Raw genomic sequence first — 19414 nt, forward strand, 5'->3', positions numbered from 1 at the left:
TGGATGTTCTGGTCCGTCCGATGCATAGCACGGGCACAAAATCGTAGTTTTTTTTCACCCCAACCTTGAATACTTGGCTCCGTCCCTGGATGTGATTCTGTTCCGGTCATCCAAGCAGGCAACACAAGACTCCAGGAGTTTAATAGCCCGAGAGCCAAACTTTACTCACATCTCTGGCCCGAGAGCCAAATAAGGTGCCATGTCTATGAGAAAAAAGGGCAGCACAAATGACCAAGTACAACCCCTATGAATCTCTTTAAACGGCATTGTCCCCTACCTTTATTTCCTCTGTAATTGTAAACATTACTCCGCTGCTGTGAGTAACTTCCCTCCTCTTTTGCCCAAAGCTTCATTCGTCGGAGCTTCAAGAAAGCCATGCCACATAATCCATCTCTACGGTTTCAGAATTGAAACCCTCCCTCTTAATTTTATCAAATTCTCACCATAATTTCTCACAGAATGTCTGAAGTCGATCAGTTATTATCAAAAAGACCCGCAGATCGATACATCAAAGGAGTCCAGCTTGGTGAAGGTACTTATGGAGTTGTCAACAAAGCTATCGATTCCAAAGTAAGTAAAACTCCGGAAATCTACTTGCCGATATCTAATTTTAGTTTGTTTTTTTTGTCACTTTTAGGGTTTAACCTAACTTTTTTTGTTTTTGATTGTTTAGACAGGGCAAGTAGTTGCTATAAAGAAAATTCGATTAGGAGCACAGAAAGAAGGGGTGAATTTTACAGCGTTAAGAGAAATTAAACTGTTGAAAGAGTTAAAAGACCAGAATATAATTGAATTGATTGATGCATTCCCTCATAAGGATAATTTACATCTTGTGTTTGAGTTTATGGAGAGTGATCTTGAAGCTGTTATTCGTGATAGAAATATTGTTCTTTCTCCTGGTGATGTCAAATCATTCATACAGATGACATTGAAAGGGCTTGCGTTTTGTCATAAGAAGTGGGTTTTACATAGAGATATGAAGCCTAATAATTTATTGATTGGAGCTGATGGGCAGTTGAAGCTTGCTGATTTTGGTTTAGCGCGGTTATTTGGGAGCCCTGGTCGCAAATTCACTCATCAGGTAATAACATTGTTATTGCTCTTTCAAGTCTGGGACTTGTAAATAACTTGTATTGTTATGTTTTACTGTTTTCGCGTTTGGGTGCCTAGCTGCATGATTTATGTTGATGATTACGTTTCCTTATCAGTTTGTTGATTGTATTGTGTAAGGGCGTGCTTTTTAACTGTCAATACTTTGGTTAGTCTCACTGTGCATGATTCTTATTTTGGTTGGTACAATGAAGTTCCGCCCTTCCAGTGTGTAGTTTCTAGGAAGCAAACAAATAAATATTTTGGATTGATGATACTGAGTTAGCAATTAAACAATAGCAAGCAAGAAAAAACTAAGATGAGGATAGTAACTGATCAGTTCCTTATGGCTTTAGGTCTTTGCTCGATGGTACAGAGCACCTGAACTGTTGTTTGGTACAAAGCAATATGGGTCGGCTGTGGATGTATGGGCTGCTGCTTGCATCTTTGCTGAGCTTCTCCTTCGACGACCTTTTCTACAGGTGAAGCTAGATTCCTCTTGGCTGTTACTTTTTCTTCGTGCATTTGAATATCAGATACATTATGTTATTCATCTTAGTTGCACCCCATTTATATCTGGTACTGCATCTGTGTGTTATAACTCCTTGTCTTTAGTAGCAATCTATGCCTCATAACACAATCTCGACTCATTGTCGTCTTGCATGACACTCTCCTTTCTTTCCCATATAAATTGTTTTCATATTGTTTAAAAATGAATTGGCCACGTTGCCCATTTTTTGCTCGGCCAATAAATTTTTTTCATTAAAACTGAAGTAACAGCCCAAGATTACAACACCAACTACCCACAATTAGGCAGCCTAGTAAAAACAACTGAAAGAAAGGCCCCCTTTATTACCGAGAATCTATAAAAAAGTCAACAAACTCTATAATACAATTGATTGACCGACTCCAGACTTGTCAGAAATGTAGGTTTGGGTATTATAGTACCTCCCCTCTGTTTAGGCGAGCTCCTTGGTTTGCTAACTTATTCAGAGAAAAATTAACTTCAGGGGATCCATGCGCAAGCCCAATCCTTGCGAATACAGCCCTGATTCTGTTCCATCTAGATTTCACAAACCTAGGTAGTTTTCCTGACAAGAAAGCAGCTATTTTTCCCGCATCTTTCTTGCATCTTCATAGCCCATTCAGCTGCACAAATAACATCCATCATCCCTGCAAGATAATTAGTTGCTATCTCCAAACCACCTGACATAGCCTATTACACATCCCCTCCTTCATTCTAATATCACACTCCTTTGTAAAAGCCAAAATTCTCCCCTTAATAGCATCCATATTAGGTACTGCTTTTTCAAAACCAATTTTGTTCCTTATGAACCATAGTTCAATTAAAGTAATTGAGGCTGACACTAACCATATTTACTTAACAGCTTTACTTTTATGCTTAGCAAGCTCCAAAACATCATCATAAGATCTTGGATTAATAAAGGAGAATATATCACCCAACCAGATCACCTCACTAAAATTACAATACCATAGCAGATGCTCAATCGTCCCTTCAGAGTTGCTACAGAATCAACACCTAGAAGCAATCTTAAATCTTTTCTTCTTCGTCAAATTATCATCAGCTGCACAAACACCCTTCAGTATTGTGCAGATATTACTAGAGCTTTTTGGCCATGTTCCCCTCATCCTGAGGTGATTTTATGGTTTTCGCATGCCACAGATATGTCTCGTTATGATACTAAAGCCTAAGAGATACTTAAACAGTACATTTTAAAAGCTCACATGCTCATCAGCAATAGCTACTTTCAGAATTTGTATCCTCTTCAACGGTAGAATGATTTGTTAACTTTTGACTTTTTGTTACAGGGTTCTAGTGATATAGATCAACTAGGAAAGATATTTGCAGCTTTTGGAACTCCAAAGACAGCCCAGTGGCCTGACATGCTTTATCTTCCTGATTACGTGGAGTATCAATTTGTTCCCGCACCCCCACTTCGCTCATTGTTCCCAATGGCTAGTGATGATTGTTTAGATCTATTGTCAAAAATGTTCACCTACGATCCAAATGTAAGAATCACTGCAGAGCAGGCGTTGGAACACAGGTGTAATACATTCGATATGATATTGATGATTAATAACAAATGTTTATGTTTTCTTTTACTCTGGATGTACATATTTATTTTTTTTACTTAATCATTAGGTATTTTTCGTCTGTACCTGCACCGACAAAACCAGCTCAGCTTCCCCGACCTCCCCCTAAAGGAGACAAACTTTCAGATGGCAATCAACCAAAGGAAGCTCCTACTGTTATGTCTCCAGCAAGAAAAAGATTAAAGGCTCAATGTGACGGACTTAGTATGGTTGATGATCATGTACATGACAGACAAACAACTGGTGGGAACACAGGAAAGAGTGAGACTATACCTATGTCAGTAGACTTTTCTGCGTTTGGATCGAGACCTCCGCCCAGACCTACACTTAACAGGTAAGCATTTGATACATGTTATCTAATCAAACCACTTGTTGACTTGAGAACTGCCAATATAAACCATTCTAGTGCATAAAGAATTGAATCACTGTCCCACTAATATAATATTTTGATGCGATTGTCGAGCAAGCAAGAACAGATTCATTAGGTTCTGTCTCAGAATCCTACAAAAATCTGTTTGACATGTGAGTTTCCAAAATTGATACTGGTTTTGTTCTATTCTGTGCAGTGCTGATAGATCACATCTGAAAAGAAAATTGGATCTTGATTTCTAACCCAAGAAATAGTAACAGCCTAAATTCAGTTCTTAAAGCCATGATGCTTAACCCTGGCTACTCATCTATGATTTACGCAATGATTTTACTAGTTCTCTGGGGCACCAACAGAAAACAATGATGCATCCTGGAGTGGAGAATGACGTCAGGGAGGTCGTAAAAATAGCATTCTTTTTGTTCAATTTTTTTTGTTACCCCAGAGAAATCTGTACACTATAGCCTGCTAAATAATAAGAAGACTTGAAACTGAGTCAATTCAATTGGGGGGAATCGTTGGTTTTCAGTAGGGTGTGGTTTTTTGTTTTGGTTGTGTGATAACGAAACCCAGTTTTGTTTCTTGTAGAATCTGGGATCTCTGGAACAGAATCTGCTAAGATTAGCTTCGGCTGTACAACATAATTATATGAGCATTTTTTTCCTCTGTATTGATTTTTACTAATGAAGAGTTATTTTATTATAATATTCTATCAAATGTTTTCCCCTGACTGTTACAGAGGAGTTCAGCTTGCTTTTCCACCTTCATTTGGTTTTTTTGTTCTCTTTTTCAGTAGAGTGTTTTTAGTTCTACATCTCTTTTCTTAACCGATCTAGTTCAGGAAAACTGAGTTCCTTTGCCGGTTCAGTTAAGTCCAGTATTCAGTTTAAAATTCAAGTATCCACGACTCATTTTCTCCTCAGTTCATGCCCACGCACTCAACGCCCGTAAAAATCTGTGAAAAAAATCCCCCATAATAATAGAAACTTTCACGATAAATATGGTCCGGCAACAGCTCTTTATTCTCATTGAATGGATATCTTCAAAAAAAAAAAAAAAATACTTTTGTTTCTGTTTCCATTCTTGCCATCTTCAAAACAAAAAACAAAAAAAAGCTTCTGTAACCATTCACTTGAGAGAATCATATCTGATGGAAGAAAGAGACCAAATCAGTGAGTTACCAGATCCATTACTACATCTCATCCTCTCTGATCATTCAATTAAAGTTGCTTTTTGTACTTCCGTTTTATCAAAAAGGTGGAATCACATTTGCAATGTTGTCCCGGTCCTTGATTTTGAAGACGCCATTCGTGGATTAGGCAATGCTTCAAAGGTCAAGAAGTTTATGATATCCGTGGAAAAGATTTTGCGTGATCGGAACCAGGAAGCGAATATAAAGAAATTCACTTTCAAATGTAGAAAATACATGAAACCATCTCGGGTAACATCTTCTATCTCCTATGTAGTAAAATGTGATGTTGAAGAGATGGTTCTTCATTTAGGCTCAAAATCACTATCTATTATTCCTGCGTCTCTTTTTACTTCTAAGTCACTTATTTCGTTTGATAGAAACAGAAGTAACCCCTCGTATAAGATTTCCTAAATATATCTCCTTTCCAACACTCAAGATTCTAACACTGAATGAGATCACCTTTAGTGGTAAGTGTGAGAAACTCTTTGCGGGTTGCCATGTGCTTGAAGAATTGAGTCTGTGTGAATGCACTTTTCCTTTGAGAGAATTTTGTATTTCTTGTCCAATGCTGAAAACTTTGATAATTAACAATAGTGAAGGAGAGGAAGCTCTTATCGGAGGTTGTGCTCTAAAAATTAATGCACCAAATCTAGTGTCTCTCTATTACTGGAGTAATTTGGCGGAGGATTATATTATGTCCACATTTGTAGCACTAGTGAAAGCAGATTTCACTTTTTTGATACCGGGCAACGATACCATGGAGCAAAAGATTGCCGCAAGTAAGTTTCTTGGAGCAGTTTCACATGTCAAGCATCTCTCAATATTTGCCTTACCTATTCAGGATCTCTTAGTATCAGAAGATTTGTTGAACAATATGCCTATATTTCATAAATTGAACCGGTTGGAAGTATTTCGCGTAAAGGGTGATAAAACAGTTGTTGATTTGCTCAAAGGATCACCTAATCTGGAGTATTTTGAATTTCGCCTTCTCCTGGATGATGACTATTCCGAGGACGACATTGAGGGATTTCATACTTCATTTCCGCACCTCAAATCAGTTAGCTTCGAGGAACATTATGGACATCCAAGGGAGCTGAAATGGATGAAACTAATTCTGAAGAATGCCATTGCTTTGAAAAGAATGAATATTGGTAATTGCTTAGAAGGTCTGGAAACGCGACAAGCATTTATGGAGGAGATACATAGTGTTCCAAGAGTCTCAAGTTTCTGCGTGCTTGAAGTGTTCTCAGGAATAGTGCTGTCTCGAAGTAGAGATTAGTTTTTTTTAGTAAAGAAGATGATGATCATCAAATTATGGTTTAGTTTTTTGTTATTCAAGACTTAAAGAGTTGAAAGTTTATGAATTTCCTTTTCTGATATTTTCGTGTTATTTGACTGATGGTAATGCAACTAACAGCTGTCACCATTCTTGTAGTTTCATCCATTCTTGTTGTAGCACCATAGAACCACTGCTTGTTTGATCAAATCATCTCAGCACTTTGCTTTACTCTAGATTTCACTGCGTTACAGCTCTAAATATCTGCTTTTTGATGTTGGTACTGGTTTAGAAGTCGGAGTTCTCTTTGTTAAGTCTGCATTCAAAGTGCAGCTGCAAAGTGAATGAAAGAATATTACAAAGTGCAGCTGCAATTCTTGCTTGCTTAATTTAGTTGCTTCTTCTTTTTCTTTTCTTGTTTTGATGCTGCCATCTATTGTTCTGGTTATATGTGAGTGAATCAAACAAGGATGTTATAGCTGCTTGTTTCTATGAGTGAATGCTTGTTGGCATTACAAGCTGAGGTTTGTTGGTATTCATGTTATGCTGTAACTCCTTTTTCCGCAAGGGTACTAAGTGATGGTATAATGGAACTGATGGCAACATAATTGCTGGTGTCATCTTTGTTGTTGATAACTGTGTGATGGCAGTGGTGCTACTATTAGAATTGTTAAATTTCTGGGACAAGGGATTCAGCATCTCCAACATCTAGTTCAAGAAGATCTCCTATGTTCAAGTTATGCAGCAACTTTGTCATCAAGTGCAGAAATACAAGTTTCTTTGCAAGTCTGATTAGGTTAATTCTGCATTTAGTTGGGGACATGTCATGGTGCTAGGATTGGTGATATTGCTGCTGGGCTGTGCTGAAATTTTATGATTCATTGTGCCTTGATTTGCAAGAGTTGGGGAGATGCGCAGATATCCCAACTTTGTTGGTGCTGAATTTTTCAGGACCTGCCAGTGCTACTACAAAGATTTTTCCCTTGTTAATTTTGCAGCTGCTGCTGCACTAACATTTTTTGTCCTGCCTACTACTACTGCATCTCCTGTTGCAGCCATATTTCAGCCACAAGTTAATTTTCGAGCTGCCGCTGCTGCACCGACAATTTTTGTCCTGCCTACTACTACTGCATCTCCTTCTGCAGCCACATTCCAGCTACAAGTTAAAACTTCTGCAACATAAGGTCTGTCTCCAACTCAGTGAACTACTTCTCTAATATTACCTGACGAGAGTCACGAGACTCAATATAACTTGCAGACTGATGTGAAGTAGCTCCATACTTTGAAAGCGAAGTCGCAGTGATGTGCAGCGCTCTCCTCTTCCATCCCACACATTACATAAAGCCTTGAATGAACATTTATGCCTCTTGGACTAAGCATACATCTCTGAGTTGGTAATTGTATATCTTAGCGACAGTAAAATCGCCCATAAGAACAGCTCCTTGCTGAACACGAACATCTCTGAGCTCGTGTCAGAGATCTAAGTAAGCGATGCTTTCTGCTGGGTTCAGAGGCCTTTTAAACGTTGCCAGCAAACCTGAAACCTGAAACAGTCAGGAATTCTAGCACTCTTGTCAGTGCATACCTTGTGCAGTCTATTTCTCTTTGAGTATGACTTTGTCATGCCACCAGTCATTCAAAAGCTAACATCGTTCCATTATTTAACTGCACACCCACACAAGCTTTCAACTCCTTTTGTCTTCAAAATATGGTAGAAAATGTAGTGCTAGATAGAACATGCGCTTGACTACGAACCATCCAATTCAGGATAACTGCAAAGTTGCAAACCATTGTCATCAGCCTTAACACATAAATATAATTTGGCAAATCAATCTGCAACCTGTATTATAAAGCAAAGCGGTAAGGATGTATATTGGCCTTCTGTGCATCCTTATCCATATAGTACTTGTGCAGACAGTTGTGGGAACGCATTATGATGACATATCTACAGGGATACTGGAATTGTGTACTCTTTCTCTCGCGCGGCATTTGTCCTAAACAAGTAAGAAAGATAACAAGAAAGTAGAATCAACTACTAAATGTAAGTAAAGTATGAGAAATTTTGGAAAAAAAAAAGCATTCTCAGTTGATTTACTTCTTCCTCCCAATTAGTACGTAAAGTTAAGTTATTATGACTAGTAGACACGATCCTTGAAGAAGCATTCCACTTATAATCCCAAAATCCCTGCATCATCAGGTTTTCTACAGCTTAATTATCAAGGTTTGAAGAATATACAAAGCCGAAGAACAAAAAATGGTAAACAGACAGAACAGTGAATGGCATTCTTTCATTTCCTCCTGGATGTCCAGCACAAAAGCTAGTAAGGTAAAAGCACCACTCTTTGGCCAAAAAAAGAAATTGTGTCAGCTGTGGGATTTGAACCCACGCCCTCGTTAGAGGACCAGAACTTGAGTCTGGCGCCTTAGACCACTCGGCCAAACTGACTTGTTGGTTAAACTCCAAATACATCTTACTTGTACTGAGGAAAAGGAGTTTTCGCTCACCCATCCACCATTAAAGTAAAACACCACGCTAAGCAACTCCATGCCCAGGTCCTGAAAACTGAAGGTTCTTCTTCTTCTCTACTGGCTACCATTCTTTCAATTTACTCACATTTAGGGTTCTACATGAATCACTAATCATTTTCAGCAATTTTACTTCACTTCCTACCATTATTGCATGGAAATCAATCATTAGATGTTACACTTACCATGGTTTGTTCAAAGATTCATTGACTTGTTTTTCAAATATGAGGGCTTTGGGAGAACACCCAGATCATAATGTCTTTCCTTCTGTTCTCAAATCTTGTACTGGTTTAATGGATTTCAAACTTGGTGAGGCTGTTCATGGGTCATGGGTGTATTGTAAGACTTGGTGTTGATGCTGATTTGTATACAGGTAATACTCTTATGAACATGTACTGTTTTTTTTTAAAAATATTGGTGAAGATTTTGATAGTCAGAGCTTTAGTTCTGGGAGTGTAGACTTAGTGTATGAGAAAATTCCTGAGAGAAAGTTTAGATGGATTTCAAGTATAACTTGGAAAGCAACATCATGGGTACATAACTGGGAATGGGTTTTGATAAAAACGTGTTTATTGCAAGTGCTTTAGTTCATACTGGATAGGAATCACGATGCAAGTCCCTTTCACCTACAGCTGCTGCGCTTTCTCTATTGAATCAGGTACATCTCTATCCTCTTGGAATGACCCCTGTTTTTCTGACCTTCCTCTCAAAGATTATTTTTTGGCATTTCTCATAAATGGTTCATTTAAACAAAACTTGATGGTTCTCAATAGAAAAATCTGCACAAAAGACCCATTAGAGATGAGCTAAGCCCTTGCTACTTTCTTAAACACTCACCTCCCTTCCCACCCTCTTTCACCAATTTACCTGATACCATGTCTGACACGTAACCCAAAAGTTGATTTTCAGTCAAAAATTGCCTACCTTTTACTTCTTATGCACCTTCAACAAACTCTCAACCTCAGCCCTCCCTTCGAAATATCATTTGGAACAACCTCATCCCCACAGAACTACAATAGCATCCTAGCCCAAACCACCTTCATATGCGGTTCCTCAGGAGCTGTTTGGGCTCTCATCCTTCCTCTACACTGGCCTTGGTGCTCTTACGTTCCTATTGTATTTTTCGATGATAATTTATTTACTTTTTTCTGTGTTTTCTGACTTCTCATCCTTTCTCATTGATATCACCTCTACTTAATTGATTCTTCTCTTAGTCGTTTTTCCATCTTTTTGAATGTTTTTGATCCATTTTGGTTCCTTAATAAAAATAAATCTGAGTTTTTGAGATTGTTTTTAATAGATTTCCTAAGATTCTTATGGAATTATTAATATTTGATTTTTTTTTCCAAATTTTGTTTGGTATCAATCAACTATGTGTGGACTTGGAGAGCACTCTGGGTTGGATTTGTTGTCGTTGTTGTTGCTTTGTTGTTTGGTTGTATTTATTTTACTTATGTTAAGAAAGAATTGGGCTTGTTTTGATTCATATAAAAATTTTGATAGAATCATGGATTTTATAGTAATCTGGGCACTGAATTCAGCTCTTTTTTTTTGTACTTAGAAAAGGTATTCATTACGTGGGTTTTCCAAAAATTGTTGAAAGAAATACAGCATTATGTTATTTGCTTTCTAATTTTGGTTTTTTGTTATAATTGTGGTGTTTAAGTCAGCTAAAAGAAGCTCTGTCTCCAATAGTAGACAGTAGAATCCAGTGCAATTAAGGATTGATCTTCTAACTGGGAATTATTGAATTCCTGTTTGATATTGTCACAAGTAGCATTCATAATTAGGAACTGAGTTTGCTTCAGAAAAAAAAACAACTGAGTTGGGGGCATGATTTGTATGAACTTAGTTTCTTGTTGTATCCTTCTAGTTGTTCAGAAATGGAGTTAGTTGTCTAACTTGTCTATACTTTCAAATTGAATTGCAGAGTAAAGTAAAGCTAGAGTTATGTAACCTAGTGAACGTAGAAAGGCTATGAAGGGTGTCGTCCGCAAAGACAGAGAGGTGAAAGTACAAAATAGTTGTTATGGACTTCGATCACTTTATCCATGGACGGCATGGGCGAACAAGCCTCGTACTATGTGATCACTCATGTGAGTTCCCAATTCCCTGGAAAAATAATCATATCTTGATGTCAACTATTTTCTGGATATCTGCTGGTACATTGTCTTTGATCATCTTTGTCATTTTCGGTGACTGATGAATTAATTATCGAATTTCTATCTTGTACTTTTTTCCCCCAAGTCAAAATTTATTTGGCTATTTGCCTTAGTTAAATACTTAAATTTGAACTTTGGGACTCACCTCTATCTCAATTACATTTATATCTATCTTGTCTGCTTCCTCGGCCAGCTTTAACTGCTACCTGTACTTTTACCAGCTAAACATGTGGCTAACATTACCAGTTAAGGTACCTGAATTGAACCTTGGGTGAATCCGATTTGGCAGTGTTACATCAATTCAGAATTTTTCTTACATTTCGTTATCGTAAATTAGTCTTTTAATCTTAAGATCGTTTGGTTTATCTTGCGGTACATCAGAAACTATTTATTACATATTATTGAGAAACTAATCAATAAAAGTGGAAGTAAACACGTTAGGTTCGCACATTGTTTTTGACTGATGATGAATTGTATGGATAGGATGGATATATTGTGGATGTTAACATTGAAAGATTAATCATTAGTAATCTAATACTCGATATTAGAGCTGTCAGCTGTGTACATCAGAATCTTTACCTCGCATCTGCTGTTTTATGCACCTCTACATCTTTTGCAATGCTATTGTGTTGATGTAAGTTTTCATCAAATTGAGTGCTGCAGCATAAGAGTTCTAATTAGGGAATTTCCTCAGATTAAGCTCCAGATTACAGTGTTTAGGTTCTAGCTTAGAGCCAAAATGGACCAACTTGGTGGACCTCATTATTTCAACATGACTTTGTTGACTTTAGTTAGGTCCAACAGGCATGGCGAGAGCTATCATAACTTGGATTGGAAAAATCCCTGAGAAATATTTTTTGCATATATGCCTGCCTCTATCAATTGTATCATCTCCTTAGTACTGCTAGTGCCGGTGCAGTCCTGAACAAGAGTTACAGAACACCAAATCATTTACACCAGACCAGATGTTCAGACCTATATCACGAGGAGGTGATTTAACAATCTTGACAGAAGTGTAACTGATATTGATCACACCTCAGGTTTCTAACATGTATGCCAGGAGGTTCGTCGTTGCAATATTACCAGCCATAAAACTAAACCTGTCACACCAGCAGTTATGAAGTTGCTTAATGATGCAGTGGACATCTTGGTTAGTTGGTTTTAAAACCTATTATGTATGCTCCACATTTATATACAATAAAGTCTGTTTTTATTAAGGTAGCGTTTTATGGTTTTTGAGTATATTTGGTCCTAGTATGTTATATTGATGAAGTTAACTAGAGACAAGTTGTCAATGCCAACTTTGTCTTGTAGTTCATCGTTTACCAACTCACAATTGTAGTATAGATCATCTATTACCTTTCAATGATCCCTTCCAGTTCTAGAACTTGATGCGTTTGCACCAAAACTTTCATAAGCGTTCATCTCTTGATTCTACCATGATAGATAGTACAAGTCTCCTTAATTATTATAGATATCTTTGCGGTGCTTATAGATATAAATGCTTCCTAGAGTATCAATATCCTGGATGGTCTTCAGCATATCTTCATGATGGCTGGAGAGCAGACATAGGGAGAAAGAAATTCTTGTGACCTTACTTTTGGGAAGGTCTTATGTTCCTCTGTGTTTGCTAAAGAGTGGCAGACACAGAGCCAGTAATATGTTTTGTGTAGTATACATGTTATTGTTTTTATATTTCCCAACATCTTAAATCCTTAGAAACTATTAGTTTGTGCCTCAAGCATGGGTGACTAGGAGGTCCTCATTTGACCCCTTTCGCTATAATGGCGTCGTGGTGCCATTATGAGTTGTCACATGTTTTGGCTCCCATTAGAAAGTTCAAAGGATCCTTGTTGTTCTCTCTCCTACTCATGTTCTTTGATACAAAACTCTCTTTTTTGCCTGTAGATGCAGTTAGGGGTATATTCATAAAGCGGCTAAGGGGATGATTTCAACAATGCCCATGATCCACATATATGGATTCTCCAATGCATTAGATCCCGAGGTTGACTTTCAACAGGTCTTTTTAATATTAACATATTGGTTTTGGACAGTTTCAACACTACCAAGTGCTTATAACTTATAGGAGTGATCTTTATTTACTGCAGAGGATTAGGATCGCGCTAAAGGAGGTTCTTGTTGAGGTAGACATGCATATGGTCCGGCATGGTACCGCAGGGAAATTGATGCTATGTGCTTCATTTGTTCTTCCAGAGATATAGCATTTGCCAATCATATTTAATACAGGTAAGAAATACTTCCTCTGGTGTCTCTACTCGCTGTAAAATGCAAATGTATTAATCTTTTTTAGGTTTTCCTTGGTTCATAAAATATATTGATTCGATTGTCAAGCAATCAAGAAGACTTCATTAGGTTCTGTCTCAGAATCCTACAAAAATCTGTTTGACATGTGAGTTTCCAAAATTGATACTGGTTTTGTTCTAATCTGTGCAGTGCTGATATATCACATCTGAAGAGAAAATTGGATCTTGATTTCTAACCCAAGAAATAGTAACAGCCTAAATTCAGTTCTTAAAGCCATGATGCTTAACCCTGGCTACTCATCTATGATTTACGCAATGATTTTACTAGTTCTCTGGGGCACCAACAGAAAACAATGATGCACCCTGGAGCGGAGAATGACTTCAGGGAGGTCGCAAAAATAACATTCTTTTTGTTCATTTTTTTTTGTTACCCCAGAGAAATCTGTATACTATAGCCTGCTAAATAATAAGAAGACTTGAAACTGAGTCAATTCAATTGGGGGAAATCGTTGGTTTTCAGTAGGGTGTGGTTTTTTGTTTTGGTTGTTTGATAACGAAATCCAGTTTTGTTTCTTGTAGAATCTGGGATCTCTGAAACAGAATCTGCTAAGATTAGCTTCGGCTGTACAACATAATTATATGAGCATTTTTTTCCTCTGTAGGGATTTTTACTAATGAAGAGTTGGTTTATTATGATGCATATCTTCCTGCAGTCTCATTAAGTTGTATATGGCCGTGAATATTTCTCTAACTGTTACAGAGGAATTCAGCTGTCTTTTCCATCTTCATTTGTTTTTTTTGTTCTCTTTTTCAGTAGAGGTTTCTACATCTCTTTTCTTGACCGATCTAGTTCAGCAAAACTGAGTTCCTTTGCCGGTTCAGTTAAGTCCAGTATTCAGTTTAAAATTCAAATAACCACGACTCATTTTCTCCCCAGTTCATTCCCACGTACTCAACGCCCGTAAAAATCTGTGAAAAAATCCCCCATAATAATAGAAACTTTCACGATAAATATGGTCAGGCAACAGCTCTTTATTCTCATTGAAACCCTGCATATCTTCAGAAAAATACTTCTGTTTCCATTCTTGCTATCTTCAAAACAAAAACAAATTCACTTGAGAAAATCATATATGATGGGTGAAAGAGACCAAATCAGTGAGTTACCAGATCCGATACTACATCACATCCTCTCTGATTATTCAACTAAAGTTGCTTTTCGTACTTCCATTTTATCAAAAAGGTGGAATTACATTTGGAATCGTGTCCCGGTCCTGGATTTTGAGAATACGATTTGTGGATTACGCAATGCTTCAAAGGTCAAGAAGTTTATGAAATCCGTGGAAAAGATTTTGCGTGATCGTAACCAGGAAGCGAATATAAAGAAATTCACTTTCAAGTGTAGATTATACATGAAACCATCTCGGTAACATCTTCTATCTCTTATGTAGTAGATTGTAATGTTGAAACGAGGAAACTTCATTTTTTTTTTTTTTTTGAAACTGAAAAATGAATAAATTGAAAAGTTAAGAATGAACATAGTTTGCATCCTCTTCTAGTTGAGTAATAATCAACCTAGGGGGATCAGATGACCAAACATTACTTAGCTTTTCTACTCTAGATAGCTTAGACAACATGTCTGCTATTTTATTTTTCTCTTTGGGCACATAAGAACATTCCCAAGAGTTAAAAACTAAAAAAGAATTCTTAATAGTACAAATCAAGTTGTGTAATCTCCAGTCACAGTTGTTTTGCTCATTGTTCACTGCATCAGCCACCATCTTTGAGTCCAATTCAAATCTAACATTCTGTAGGTTCATCTCCTTAGCCCATATAATCGCCTGCCACAGACCTTGACACTCTGCGTGTTCTGGACTATCTGAAACTGCTAAGTGGATGCATTTGCTCCCTTTGTGAGTACCTACAAAATCACGAGCAATTAGTCCTATACCACCACTGTTGTTAAGATAAGAACCATCTGAATTAATAGTAATTGTTCCCCTGGGAGGAGGAGACCAATGCAAATTATGTCTGTTCTGCCTATGAGGGTTTACAGTTTTCTTCCTACACATGTCAGTGAAATCAGAAAGATACTTCCTGCAGTTTTGAATGATAGTTTCAGGTGACACTGAAACTCCCTTGAAAATGGTATCACATCTGTGAGACCATATGCTTCAAGCTACAATAGCTATTCTGCAGATTATATCTTCATTAATCTGTCCAGATTGAAACTGCGTGAAATGACTTATTATCCAGTCTTTGAGAGTGACATCAGAAGGACTTCTTACACCCAACACAGCAAACCAGACCAAGTGAACGATGTGGCATTCCAGAATACAGTGAGAAGCTGTTTCAGTGACTTGCTTGCAGAAAGAACAACTATAATCACCATCTTGAATAACATGCGTTAGTTTATCTCTTGAAGGCAGAACATCCCTCACACATTTCCAGAGAAATTGCTGGACTCTTGGCAATAATGGCAACCTCCACAGCCTCTTAAAAACACTCTTCATAACATCACTAACTATTTGACCTGCATTTTTCTCTTGAAACATTTTCTTGTAGGCAGACTTGACTGAGAAACCTCCATTTTTCTCCAAGGTCCAAACAAGTTTATCTTCATAGTCTGGAAAAATATCTATATTAAGAATAGCATTTGCAGTCTGGTCTTCAAAAAGTGAGAATAGCAGATCTGAATTCCAACTGCAGTTGTCAGCAGCCATAAGTTGATAAACGTGAGTATAATGGGAAGTATTAATAGCACCTTGTTTAGGAATTGGCGGTTCATGCATTCCATGCACCCAGTTATGCTTCCAGATAAGAATTTTATGGCCATTACCAAGAGACCAAAAACTGAACTTGAGGATGAAGTTAATCTCAGAACTGATGCTAGTCCAAGACCAAGTGGTGTTTTTGCTTTTCTTTATATTAGAAACTTGGCCATCAGGGAAGTATTTTGCCTGTAAAGATTTAGCACATATAGAAGTTTGATCTGTACACAATCTCCATGCGGATTTTGCCAAGAGAGCTCTATTGAACAGATGCAGATCTCTAAAGCCCAACCCTCCTTCTTCTTTTGGAGCATTCACACTTTTCCAAGTTATCAGTTGCCTTCCCTTGTTTGACTCTTTTTTCCTCCAGAACTTTTGCTGTGTTGAGCCTAAATGAAACTTCATTTAGGCTCAAAATCACTCTCTATTATTCCTGCATCTCTATTTACTTCTAAGTCACTTATTTCGTTAGAGTTGAAAGAAACAAGAGTGACCTCTCGTGTAGGATTTCCTAAATATATCTCCCTGCCAACACTCAAAGATTCTAACATTGAATGAGATCACCTTTAGTGGTAAGTGTGAGCAACTCTTTGCGGGTTGCCATGTGCTCGAAGAATTAAATCTATGGGAATGCACTTTTGCAAAGAGGGAATTTTGTATTTCTGCTCCTTTGCTCAAAACTTTGGTAATTGACAATAGTAAAAGACGTGCAGCTGAAATGGAAGACTGCATTCTCAAAACTCATGCACCTGGTCTTTTGTCTCTCAAATACACGACTGCTGTTGCAAAGGACGATGTTTTGTCCAACTTTCTAGCTCCAGTGGAAGCACATTTTGAATTTTCTCTTACCGGAGATGAAACCATGGATCAAAAGGTAAATCAAAATGCTGCTGTAAGTAAGTTATTTGGAGCATTTTCACATGTCAAGTGTCTCTTGGTAATTGCCCCACCAATTCATCATCTCTTTGTATCAGAAGATTTGTTAAACAAGCTGCCTACATTTCATAAATTGAATCGGTTGGAACTGTATCACGTAACGAGTGATGGAACAGTTATTGAATTGCTCAAAGTATCACCCTATCTGGAGTATCTTGTATTTTGCCTTTTCGTGGATGAAGACTATACCGATGGCGACGTTGAGGGGTTTCATACTTCATTTTCGCACCTCAAATCAGTTAGCTTCGAGGTCGAGGACCATGATGGACATCCAAGGGAGCTGAGATGGATGAAACTAATTCTGAAGAATGCCATAGCTCTGGAAAAATGAGTATTTGTTATTCCTTAGAAAGTCTGGAAAGGCGACAAGAATTTGTGGAAGAGATACGTAATGTTCCAAGAGCCTCAAGTGTTTGCCTTGTTGAATTCTCCCAGTAATGATGCTGTTTTGAAGTTAGATAGAGCATTCTTGAACATAGTTTCAGTGAAGTAGAGATTAGTTTGTTTTAGTAAATAAGATGATGGTCATCACATTATGGTTTATTTTTCTGTTATTCAAGACTTAAGAAGTTGAAAGTTGATGAATTTCCTTTTCTGATATTTTCATGTTGCATGACTGATGATAATGTAACTAACAGCTGCCACCATTCTTGTAGTTTCATTGATTTGCAAGGGATTGCCTCAATGCTTGTTACAGCACCATAGAACCACTGCTTGTTTGATTAAATGATCTCAGCATTTTGCTTTCTAGACTTCACTGCTTGTTACAGCTCTAAACATCTTCTTAGTGAGTCCTTCAGTAGAGTATGCAGTATGTTGTTCAATTTCTATCTTAGATTTCACTTTGTAATATTCTTATGTGAATGAATAAATATTACCAAGTGCAGCTGCAATTCTTGCTTCTTCACTATTGGTTAGTTTAGTTGCTTCTTCTTTTTCTTTTCTTGTTTTGATGCTGCCATTTCTGTTGGTTATAGCTGCTTGTTTCTATCAGTGAATGCTTATTGGCATTACAAGCTGAAGTTTGTTAGTATTCATGTTATGCTGTAACTCCTTTTTCTGCAAGGGTACCAAGTGATGGAAGTGTTGGTCTAATGGAACTGATGGTAACATAGTTCTGTGATTTGCTTGATTTATCATTCCCCTTGCTGGTGTCATCTTTGTTGTTGATAGCTATGTACATGTTTAATTTCTGCGACAAGGATTCAACATCTCCAACATCTAGATCTCGCATGTTCAAATTATGCAGCAAATTTATCATCAAGTGCAGAAATACAAGTTTCTTTGCAAGTCTGATAGCTTAATTCTGCATTTGGTTCGGGACATGTCATGGTTCTAGGATTGGTGATATTGGTGCTGCTTTGTGCTGAAATGTTATGTTTCAGTTTATTCATTGTGCCTTCATTTGCAAGAGTTGGCACGGATATATACTACTACTGCATCTCCTGCTGCAGCCATATTTGAGCCACAAGTTTAAACTTCTGCAACATAAGTTCACTGCCTTCCTCTTCCAGTCATGTATGGTGTCTAACAACTACTTCTGATAGCTTATTATTTGCTCTCTGATGGTCTGTCAACAATGAGATTACAAGTGTAGTATCAGGTGGAACACACACTTGAACCATCCAATTCAGGATAACTGCAGATTACAATTGAGATTTTGTCAATAAGTTGCAAACCATTGTCATCAGCCTTGACATGAAAGTATAATTTTGTTCTACTTTGTTGATCTGTCTCTAGGGAGTACTACATTTTTGACAGGGAAAGTAAAGCTGCAGAAGGCTAAAGAGCTACAGAACACCTTTTTTTTTTTTGGCAAAAATGTTTTTTTTTGGCAAAAATGTGTCAGCTGTGGGATTTGAACCCACGCCCTCTCTCGAAGACCAGAACTTGAGTCTGGCGCCTTAGACCACTCGGCCAAACTGACTTTGTTGATGCCCTAGCTCACCAAGTATATCTAGTGAAGTGGAGCATTAGCATACCACCACTACCAACACTACATTTCACTATATAAAAACAGAGATTTTTCGAGCTACGTGGTTAACCAGAGCTTCTGGTTAGTTCTGGCCCCATCATTCTAAATTTTAGCCAATAGAATTCCAAGAGAATCTTTTGGTCCCACAAAATATTACTCCCTCCGTCCCACTAATAAGTGACCTAGTTACTTTTAGATTTTGTCCCACCATTAAGTGACCTATATCACTAAACAAGGAGTATTCATAAAATTATCCTTTTAATTGATTATAAGAAATATGCATAATTTGATAGTCTTGTTTATATTCGTTACGTAGGTGTTTTAAAATGCTTTTCAACGGTATGAAGTTTGCGAGCATCGTGGTGTAGTTTGAGAGATAAATCATTACAAAATTTCACTATTTATTATCCATAAGGGTATAATTGTAAAAATTGATTAAAAATACTTTTCCCCTTGCTTGCCTTAAAATTGTGCAAACTTGAACTAGGTCACTTAATAGTGGGACGGAGGGAATATTTGGCCAATCACCTTTTAGAAAATGTTTCCTAAAATTATTAAATCTTATTTAATCTTAGAAACATATCAAACAAATATACACAACCTCAACATTACCATAAACAATTTCATAAATCTTACCATAAAACGATTTCATCATGATGAAGAAAAATAAAATATGCAATGTTCATCATGATTTCATCGTAAAATTAAATCAATCATACGAATAAAAAAAAAATCAATGTCCAA

General features: G+C 37.3%; 2 protein-coding genes, 1 long non-coding RNA gene and 2 other non-coding genes across 7 annotated transcripts; 3 read left to right on the plus strand and 2 right to left on the minus strand.

The window, feature by feature from the left end:
• The first annotated feature begins 260 nt into the window (after nt 1–260).
• Nucleotides 261–4288, plus strand: LOC113282178 (cyclin-dependent kinase D-1-like). Its single transcript, XM_026531137.1, has 6 exons — nt 261–570; nt 674–1081; nt 1446–1571; nt 2920–3155; nt 3254–3538; nt 3771–4288. The coding sequence occupies exons 1-6, from the start codon at nt 460–462 to the stop codon at nt 3814–3816; spliced, it is 1212 nt and encodes a 403-aa protein (XP_026386922.1). The 5' UTR covers nt 261–459; the 3' UTR covers nt 3817–4288.
• A 433-nt stretch (nt 4289–4721) lies between these two features.
• Nucleotides 4722–6042, plus strand: LOC113279288 (F-box/LRR-repeat protein At3g58900-like). The gene is made up of 2 exons (XM_026527988.1): nt 4722–5012; nt 5074–6042. The coding sequence occupies exons 1-2, from the start codon at nt 4722–4724 to the stop codon at nt 6040–6042; spliced, it is 1260 nt and encodes a 419-aa protein (XP_026383773.1).
• Nucleotides 6043–8401: 2359 nt separating this feature from the next.
• TRNAL-CAA lies at nt 8402–8485 on the minus strand. Its single transcript has one exon. It is a non-coding gene; the product is annotated as a tRNA-Leu (tRNA).
• A 121-nt stretch (nt 8486–8606) lies between these two features.
• Nucleotides 8607–17921, plus strand: LOC113282179. 3 transcript variants are annotated; one of them, XR_003326665.1, is made up of 7 exons: nt 8607–8938; nt 9145–9223; nt 10496–10661; nt 12636–12732; nt 12836–12974; nt 13182–14414; nt 17352–17921. It is a non-coding gene; the product is annotated as an uncharacterized LOC113282179 (long non-coding RNA). The 3 variants fall into 3 exon arrangements; XR_003326666.1 differs by lacking the exons at nt 8607–8938; nt 9145–9223 and adding an exon at nt 9371–9662; XR_003326664.1 differs by lacking the exons at nt 8607–8938; nt 9145–9223 and having other exon boundaries at nt 9372–10661.
• Nucleotides 17922–18538: 617 nt separating this feature from the next.
• TRNAL-CAA lies at nt 18539–18622 on the minus strand. Its single transcript has one exon. It is a non-coding gene; the product is annotated as a tRNA-Leu (tRNA).
• Nucleotides 18623–19414: the final 792 nt, after the last annotated feature.

The sequence above is a fragment of the Papaver somniferum genome, chromosome 5 (assembly GCF_003573695.1).
Source record: "Papaver somniferum cultivar HN1 chromosome 5, ASM357369v1, whole genome shotgun sequence".
Lineage (NCBI taxonomy): Eukaryota > Viridiplantae > Streptophyta > Magnoliopsida > Ranunculales > Papaveraceae > Papaver > Papaver somniferum.